This window comes from Fukomys damarensis, unplaced genomic scaffold (genome assembly GCF_012274545.1).
Source record: "Fukomys damarensis isolate Sample0158 unplaced genomic scaffold, DMR_v1.0_HiC HiC_scaffold_39, whole genome shotgun sequence".
Classification (NCBI taxonomy): domain Eukaryota; kingdom Metazoa; phylum Chordata; class Mammalia; order Rodentia; family Bathyergidae; genus Fukomys; species Fukomys damarensis.
This window is the reverse complement of record NW_022900951.1, coordinates 118,682,394-118,692,312: the sequence shown is the minus strand read 5'-3', so window position 1 is coordinate 118,692,312 and position 9,919 is coordinate 118,682,394. Positions and strand designations below refer to the sequence as shown.

General features: G+C 39.0%; 1 protein-coding gene across 2 annotated transcripts in view; it reads left to right on the top strand.

The window, feature by feature from the left end:
* Slitrk4 (SLIT and NTRK like family member 4) overlaps window positions 1-8,649 on the top strand; it is a 10,704-nt gene extending 2,055 nt beyond the window's left edge. For both annotated transcript variants that reach the window (XM_033760397.1, XM_010610819.2), the window contains exon 2: window positions 2,626-8,649. In XM_033760397.1, coding sequence (XP_033616288.1) covers window positions 2,676-5,192 — 2,517 coding nt within the window. In that variant the 5' untranslated portion in view covers window positions 2,626-2,675 and the 3' untranslated portion in view covers window positions 5,193-8,649. The remainder of the gene's footprint in view (window positions 1-2,625) is intronic.
* Window positions 8,650-9,919: the final 1,270 nt, after the last annotated feature.

Here is a 9,919-nt window from a genome sequence, read left to right as displayed (position 1 = left end):
AGGGGCTGCGCGGGCTCTGGGTTCCGGGATGCGGCAAAACATTGCGGTACGCGCCAGCGCCTGCAACCCCTCCGACCGCGTCTCTACTGGCCCGAGGTAGCGCACCAGGGGCGGCAGGGGTCGGGTCTGTCTTCCGACCCTCTCCTCCTCCATCCTGGCCCGAGGAGAGCTGGCCAAGGTTTGCACATCAGCACCTGCGGAGCCACCTCGACCCACGGACGCCCGTGTGGTGGCCTGTCCCCCACAGGCAGCTCCCGCTGCCGAGGCGCGGAGCCCAGGCGCGGCACTGGGCTGGATGCTGAATTTGTGGCAGGGATAGGTCTGTGCAGTTCCGGCCGGCTGTGGAAGCTGAGCGTCTCTGGCACAGAAACGGAAAGACGGGGAGACGCACCACGCTCGGCAGCCTGAGAGATGGCTCTTGATGCCCTACTCGTACTTTGTACGATTTTTGTTCCTTTTTCTCACATTTAGTGCATGATCGAATGGGGACTCCCGTGAATGTGCGATGTCTTTCGTTTATATTCAGTGTCCCCTTTTATTATCCTCTTTCTCTTCCGTTCTCCCATTCTCTATTCCTCTTGCCCTTTCGGCACCTCTTTCCCCTCTCTCGGCGGACCAACTCTTTCTCTTCCTTGTCTGCTGCTCCTCCAGCTGCTTACGGCTTCCTCGGTTTTACCAGAGCTGCATTTGGGAACTTCCTAGCTCACTCACCCTTGCCCTTCTCTTTCCTCCTGGCTACTTGAAGTAGAAATCACCAGGAGGAGGGCAGCTCTTTCTGCGTTTGAAGATGTATTGATGTCTTTGGCTCTTGATTTTGTACTGAGTTCGAGTTATTTGATTTTAATTTTCCTTTTCATTTTTAGCTTGGTTGCTTTTTGGTTTCCTGGTTTGGGGCTGAGGGTGGTGGTTGGTAGTAACAAGAAATGACTCAACTGAACCAAAATAACTGTTGACAATCACATCAACAGAAAGCAAAAGATAAGGGAAATTTTGATTTTACAATCCAAGTTGGTTTGATGATGTCATATTTAAGAATTCTGACTTCTTTTAGCCATGCAAATCATACTGTCCTGGTGAATAGGGGAAATGTATGTCTGCAAGGCAGCCAAATAGTACGTCAGCAGTGCTGGCCATGTTCTGAACTAAACTACTTAAGATGTAAATCTTCCCGGTCGTCGCTAATGGGTTGTCTACCTTGAGACAGGTCTGATTTCACCACTAGCCGATTTCTCAGGGGCAAAATAAACAAGGGAGTTTCTGTGACACTTCTTTCTTGGCTTCGTTATGTCGTTGTGTGTTCCTGGCTATTTTATTTATTTAATTAATATTTGCTGGTAACCATATTGAAACTGCAGCCAGCTTCCTATTCACAATGGGAAAGATTCACATGCCTAAATTTGCATCAAGAGAATGCATGCTGTTTGTGTTCCTTTAGTCTTTTCCATGAAGGAGAAGCGCTGGGTGTGTATTTATGTATATATGCGGTATAGGAGGAGTGAGCAACAGTGGTTTAACTTGCTAAGCATTGAAGTACACCAAAAAGTGACTTTTATTTGTTTACATGGGGTGGTAATATTGGGGAGATGTTTGGGGCCTCATTATTTTTGGACAAAAGCTGTATTTCTACTGAATGTATCTGGTTCTGCAGAGAAAGCTCCTCAAAGATTGTGGCGTGTAAAGTCCTTTTCCTCAGCAGTGGCAGTCTGTGATCCATCCAAGTGAAGCAGATAAGCATTTGAGCCAAGGGTCTATTGGACCTAGGTTCAAAGTAGTTAATAAAGGAACAGGCGAGGACTGGAAAGGCAAGAGAGGAAATTCTTGGGGTGAAAAGGCTGCCTGGTGATCAGCTAAGCAAGGTGGGAGCTAGCAGTTCCTATCCTGCCCTCAGGGACTCGAAGTCAAAAGCTCCCTTCCTCCCTCCCCCAGCCGTACCCACTTGGGAGTTAACCTTCAGGAAACTAGATACCTATCGTTATTTTGTTTGAAAATAAAATTGGGCTAGCTTCTATTCATTTGTTTTTCTAGAACACCCCCCCACACACACAAACACCAGGGTCATCTGTGCCTTTGAAGGCAGCAGTGTACAGGAGGGAATTGATTAATGGCTGTGTGCTTACCATTGGGCTCAGTCCAGGGCGCCTTCCACATAGGTCTGTTACCTGGCCCTTGTGCAGCTGCCCAGTCTTCCCATTGCCATCCTCCACTGAAGCCTGGGCTCTCCTCAGCTCTTATTCAGCCTCTTTATCTAGCCCCAGCCTGGAAAATAGATGTCCACTAATTGTAATGCCTTTGTGGTGCAGATAACATAGCATGCCTAATGATCTCCCAAATGTCATTTGAGTTGCAAATAGGAAGCTTTCCTTCCTGAGTTTCAGGGCAGAGTTTGGTTATCTAAGTTAAAAAATAATTCCAATGCTAAGGTTGAATATGATTAATCATAGGTGTGGAAATGAAGTGTGTGGTATTTTGTGGTTATTGTTTGATGGAGTGCAAATATTTGGAGTGTGGTGTGCGCTAAAATACAACGCTGGTAATTACAGCCATGTGTTCACTGTGATATGATTTAAACATTAATAAGTTTTCAAGTCATGACCATTGAAAAAATCTTTTCTTTTTATTTTGTAGATTATTTCTCTTTATTCAGAAGCATAAAGTTATTTGCTGATTGCCAGAAGATGTTTCTTTGGCTCTTTCTGATTTTGTCAGCCCTGATTTCTTCGACAAATGCAGATTCTGACATCTCAGTGGAAATTTGCAATGTGTGCTCCTGCGTGTCAGTAGAGAATGTGCTCTATGTCAACTGTGAGAAAGTTTCAGTGTACAGGCCAAACCAGCTGAAACCACCTTGGTCTAATTTTTATCACCTGAATTTCCAAAACAATTTCTTAAATATCCTCTATCCAAATACGTTCTTGAATTTTTCTCACGCAGTATCCCTGCATCTGGGAAATAATAAACTGCAGAACATTGAGGGAGGAGCCTTTCTGGGGCTCAGTGCATTAAAGCAGTTGCACTTGAACAACAATGAATTAAAGATTCTCCGAGCTGACACTTTCCTTGGCATAGAGAACTTGGAGTATCTCCAGGCTGACTACAATTTAATCAAGTATATTGAACGAGGAGCCTTCAATAAGCTCCACAAACTGAAAGTTCTCATTCTTAATGACAATCTGATTTCATTCCTTCCTGATAATATTTTCCGATTCGCGTCTTTGACCCATCTGGATATACGAGGAAACAGAATCCAGAAACTCCCCTACATCGGAGTTCTGGAACACATTGGCCGTGTCGTTGAATTGCAGCTGGAAGATAACCCGTGGAACTGTAGCTGTGATTTGTTGCCTTTAAAAGCTTGGCTAGAGAATATGCCATATAACATTTACATAGGCGAAGCTATCTGTGAAACTCCCAGTGACTTATACGGAAGGCTTTTAAAAGAAACCAACAAACAAGAATTATGCCCCATGGGAACAGGTAGTGATTTTGACGTTCGAATTTTGCCTCCCTCTCAGCTGGAAAACAGCTACACCACTCCTAATGGTCACACTACTCAAACATCTTTGCACAGGTTAGTGACCAAACCACCAAAAACAACAAATCCTTCCAAGATCTCTGGAATCGTGGCTGGCAAAGCCCTCTCCAACCGCAATCTCAGTCAGATTGTGTCTTACCAAACAAGGGTGCCTCCTCTGACACCCTGCCCAGCACCTTGCTTTTGCAAAACGCATCCTTCGGATTTGGGACTGAGTGTGAACTGCCAAGAGAAAAACATACAGTCCATGTCTGAACTGATACCGAAACCGTTAAATGCCAAGAAATTGCACGTCAATGGCAATAGCATCAAAGACGTGGACATCTCAGACTTCGCCGAGTTTGAAGGACTGGATCTACTCCATTTAGGCAGCAATCAGATTACAGTGATCAAGGGAGACGTATTCCACAATCTTACTAATTTGCGCAGGCTTTATCTCAATGGCAATCAGATCGAGAGACTCTATCCTGAAATCTTTTCAGGCCTTCACAACCTTCAGTATCTGTATTTGGAGTACAATTTGATTAAGGAAATCTTAGCAGGCACCTTTGACTCCATGCCCAATTTGCAGTTATTGTACTTAAACAATAATCTCCTAAAAAGCCTGCCTGTTTACATTTTTTCCGGGGCACCCCTTGCCAGACTGAACCTTAGGAACAACAAATTCATGTACCTGCCTGTCAGCGGGGTCCTTGATCAGCTGCAGTCTCTGACACAGATTGACTTGGAGGGCAACCCGTGGGACTGCACTTGTGACTTGGTGGCCCTGAAGCTGTGGCTGGAGAAGTTAAATGATGGGATTGTTGTGAAAGAACTGAAGTGTGAGACACCTGTTCAGTTTGCCAACATCGAACTGAAGTCCCTCAAAAATGAAATCTTGTGTCCCAAACTTTTAAACAAGCCATCTGCACCTTTCACAAGCCCTGCACCTGTCATTACGTTCACCACCCCATTGGGGCCCATTCGAAGTCCTCCTGGTGGCCCAGTGCCTCTATCGATTTTAATCCTAAGTATCTTGGTGGTCCTCATTTTAACTGTCTTTGTTGCTTTTTGCCTTCTTGTTTTTGTGCTGAGACGCAACAAGAAACCCACGGTAAAGCAAGAAGGCCTGGGGAATCCTGAGTGTGGTTCCATGCAGCTGCAGCTACGGAAGCATGACCACAAAACCAATAAAAAAGACGGACTGAGCACAGAAGCTTTCATTCCCCAAACCATAGAACAGATGAGCAAGAGCCACACCTGTGGCTTGAAAGAGTCAGAAGCCACCGGGTTCATGTTTTCAGAACCCCCGGGACAGAAAGTCATTATGAGAAATGTTGCTGACAAGGACAAAGATTTATTGCATGTGGATACCAGGAAAAGGCTGAGCACAATTGATGAGCTGGACGAATTATTCCCTAGCAGGGATTCCAATGTGTTTATTCAGAATTTTCTTGAAAGCAAAAAGGAGTATAACAGCATAGGCGTCAGTGGCTTTGAGATCCGCTATCCAGAAAAACAACAAGATAAAAAAAACAAGAAGTCACTGATAGGCGGAAACCACAGTAAAATTGTTGTGGAGCAAAGGAAGAGCGAATATTTTGAACTGAAGGCAAAACTTCAGAGTTCTCCTGACTACCTACAAGTCCTTGAGGAGCAAACAGCTTTGAACAAGATATAGGTCAGGCAATCTAACTTCATACAGAGGACATTTATTTAATGATGAAAGTGCCTTTTGCTGACTTCTAATTTCCAAATACTATGTTATCAATAGGCATAGAGGTAGGTGTTTTCAAGGGTGTCTCATTAACTCTAGCTGCAAAGATATGTCAAGTAGAAGAGAATTTCCTTAATAGATTTTGCTACAGAAAACCTATACTGTGGAGTCCTGTGGGGATACTGCAAACTCTGTTGCCAAAGGGATGCTTTATACACACAGTACACTGAATTTAACCTCAAGAGGCAAATATGTTTTGTACCCCAGTACAAAACCTTCGTCTCTTTGTGCTTTGTAAAGCAAATTCAAGAAAACTGGTACCAGTGTTGGTACTTCAGCTGGGTCCTTCATCTTGCACGTTAAGCTGGTGGAACTGGTATAATCCTTTTGATTTGTGGCATAGTAACAACTCTGTGTAAAGATTATCTGAAAAGTGTAAAAAAAAAAAGCATGCAAAGAGAGAACATTCGATAGTATTTGTAAATCGGTAAACTTTATGGCCTGCATCTTGAAACCGCTGGGTTTATAATGTTAAATTGTGCAAATATTGTTTAAAATATACCATGCTTTACTTAAATATAAAGTAAATCTGAACACTTTAAGCATTACCTGTCTATACATAAAAACCTAAAAGAGAAAAATATCAACGTGAATAATATAGCGTTTGTGGTGATCTGAATCAAATGTGGCTTAAATTAAACTGACACTAGAGTTTGTTCTCAGTTACGTGAAATACCCACAATCCTTAAAGGTTGTCCAAAATTAGCAAAGTGCTTACCGTGTGAGCGCACCCAAAGCTATTTTTGTAACATAATTCATATTTATAAAGTACTTTGTATACTAAATAGCAAAATATGTACTCCTTAATATGTATTTAATATGCCTGACTTGTTTTCCTGATCACAGCGAATTTATCAGTGAGTATAAATTTAGATAGAAGAATATACTAAACTGAAACTGAAGCTAATGTGTACAGAAATATTTTGGACTTTGTGATCAGGTATAAATTAAAAACAGAAAAAGCAAAAAACAAATGAAAAAGAAAGAAAAATACAAAAAAAACCAGTTCTGTGCTATTCTTGTGAATTTAGCATATTATCTTCAGATTTGTTACCAATTGTGCATTTTAAAATAGGTTCCTTAGTTCCATAGTATCGTGTCTGGGGCAGTTGTTATTTGCCGTCAGTTGTCTTGCTTTTCAGGATTCTATTAGCTTAATTCAAATAGTTTTCACTACAAATATTAAAAAAGTAATGACCAAGGTTAATAGTATCTTGTATGCATCAGTATTCTTTCATCATTCTGACTACTATCAGAAAATCTAGTAGAACAGTAAACATCATGGCAATCTTGGCTGTCAAAGCCACACTGTAAAATGCTTGCATTGGTCTCAGATGAGCTCACAGCCTGCAAGTACAAATGATATGTCCCTGTATTTGCTTGTGCTGTTAAATTCTAAGTCAAAACTGGTTGAAGGAATTACGTATTTGATAACCTGTGATATTTAAAGATTTTTAGGAGCTCTCGATTAGAAAAATGCTATCCAGAAATACATTGCCTTCTTGGCCAGCTTGTGTTTGTGGTGTGTGTGTGTGTGTGTGTGTGTGTGTGTGTTTGTGTGTGTGTGATATCCATCTCTTATGGATTACTATATTAATTAGTTAAATAACCAAGAAGGAAAACATAGACATCCTTCAAGAATTTCAAGTGGCAGATGTTTTTGTGCAGCTTCCAAAATGTTATGGTTAAAGTTGTAACAGCAATCAATTTATTAAGCACTAATTTCAGGAGTCTGTGTGTTTGTTGCAAGATTTAAAAAACAAACAAAATACTCATAGCATTCTTGGAAGAAAATGTGTGTATGTGTTTGTGTGTGTGTGTTTGGATATGTATTCATACATATAGATAATTTAGAGATTTTTAATAGGAAAAATTCTCCATATGTATGTGCTGGTGCTCTTAAAATTTTAATGTGTAATTTTAATTTTCATGACAATGTCTGTGAATACTTTATATGAATATAAAAATCCAAACAAATAATTGCTTTCTCATCTCAAAAGAAAAGACAAGATGTGTGCTCAACAGCTAGTATTCATCTGCAATTTCATAAGGACTTTTAATATGCCATTACCATGCATGCATGCAGCCATGGATTAAAGGGCTCCTAATGCATACTGACAGGATAAAGACGCAAAGGCTTCAAAGAAAGTGTTTTAGTTTATCCTGTCAATAAAGTATGGATTGAGGAATCTTAAGTAGACATTTATGGGAGGAGCCAGAAAGCTCCATCTATGATCTGGGGATAATAGGTCATTGGGATGATGCCTTTTATTCAGTGTGGTGATGCTTTGAAGATGTTTCAAAGCTTCTGCAGAATCGTCAGTAGCAAGAGTACCTGCCACCATCTCAAAGCTTGCTGTAGTATATTGGCTATTTTATATTCTTCTGCTGAAAGGTATAAATGTTCAACATTTTTAGGAAAAAAAAGTAATTTAACTGTATGTGGTTATTTGGAGGTTCTAATTGTAAATGAAAGTAACAAATCCTTGGTTAAGGCTGATATACTTTCCTTAACTAAAGTCATTGTGCCTACATTATACAGTGTATACTATTTTGCACCTGTCTCTCATTAGTTCTACTTGTACATTTTATGATAATGCAGAATTAGGCATAAGTTCTGAATTGAGTACAAGAGCAGTTAAAATACTGTATCTACATTTTGTTGGCTTCAATTTTAACCTTGATGTTAGTTTAACCCCTTGAAGTATGACATGTACGTTGGTACAGCATTTTTAGTAGAACTTTGATTCAAGTCATGAAAATCCAAGAAGTGCTAATTTCTAATGTGGTCTGACACAGGATGGGCTTCTTGGCATTGTATTCATGTCTATGAACTGTGTTAGGACAGTTGCAAAGAAACTAGATATTACGAAATCAGTGAAGGGGTTGAGATAATATATTGTGTCCGTGTAATATAAATCAAGTTTTAAATTATTTTTTTATGAAATCAATAAAGATGATTCAATTCTTTAAAGTAAATCTTTGTGTAATTTTATGAGAAAGCAGCTATTAAAGTACAGTGATTGAAGTCTATAAGGCAATTTATATTCTATATTTAGTTTTCCATTGTGAATAATAAAGTGAATAAATATATTAATTAGAAAGTCATTTAAGACCACCTTTCGTTTGTTGCTTTTTTTGAAACATTTAATTTTATAAGCCATAAAGACGCATAATTTAAACAGGGCATGGCCTCATGAATAATATCAACAGATATTTCAGAACTAGCAGAATACATCTAGAAATGTATGGTGATAAATTATAATGTCATTTGCATGATTTTCGCATTGCCATTGTATAAAATGAGCACAGTGAGGTTTATTTTGTTGTTGTTGTTATTGTTGTCGCATCCAAAGAGTTGGGGAGAAAAATATATTAAGAATGTATTTATAATTGCTATTTTGAAATAAAGAAAATGCACTGTATTGTTTTTACCCTGATTTGACTTTTAGTATTTTAGATTAGTTTGTAAAACAAAAATCAAGTAATGCTATACAATCTAATGTAAATCACCAAAAGGAACTGTTTTAATGACTTTTGTTTGCTTTTAATTACATCAAGATATTAGAATTTATTAAGTGCCATTTTTACAAAATTATTAATAAAATTATTTGCTACAATGGTATTTCTGAAGCCACAGTTTGTTAAATGTATCTATATTTCCATTATTTTTAGAAGAAATAAAACAGTAAACAAAATGATCATATCGCTCAGATTTGAGGGTAAGATATACAGCTTTAGAATACTGTTTGTATACAACTTAATTGTTAAATCTCTGTTAAAAGATGCTTTCTTTACAAACATCTTTGCAATCTGTTTTCCTCCCCACTGGCAGCCCCTTTGGAGACAATGCCAACAGCAACATGCTTTGATTCTGGCCTGTTCTCATTAATCGGTCAGAATCTAACATAACTTCGGATAAACAAATATTAGTACTCAGTCTTAGCTATCTATTCGAATAATTTTAGAAAAATAAAACTTTGAAACCTCTACATTTCATGGCCAGCATGACTGATTTCAGGTTTGCTTCCCATTTATGGGGTAAACTTTGATTTTTGTTTCTTTCAAAAAGAACTAAATTTTCAAACCATCATTTTGTGCAGTTACTGTGGTCAAGGGAAGTGAACCAATTGCACTATGGCTAATTTAAGGGAAGAGAATCGAAACACTTGGAGTTGACCAATAATATGAGTTAAGGCTCTTAAGAGAAATAAATATAGCAAAGAACACAAAGTAGGAATTAAGAGTGTTGTGGCCTTAACTGATACACAGCAAAGAATAGGGTAGTACACGCAGGTACATCTAGACTAAAGGTCTGTGCCATAGCAGATACATCATGAGAGATTGTCTTATGTTACAAATTTTGAGCACAAGATTGGATCTCAGTCACTCTCTTATGTAGAAAAGTGGCATCAAAACAAGCATTGGCTTTATTTGCAGTGCTCATTAAATCAGTGCTGTCGTCAGATGGGCTGAACTAAACTACCGTTTGTCATGTAACTTAGTGGGAATAACTGCTGATAAATAACAAGTTCATCTTGTTGTTGTTAACTTCCAATCCCAGATTTCCTGAGGATCTGCCCTTTGTTAAATTAAAAGCAAATGAAAAGTCAAATGAATTTAATAATTTA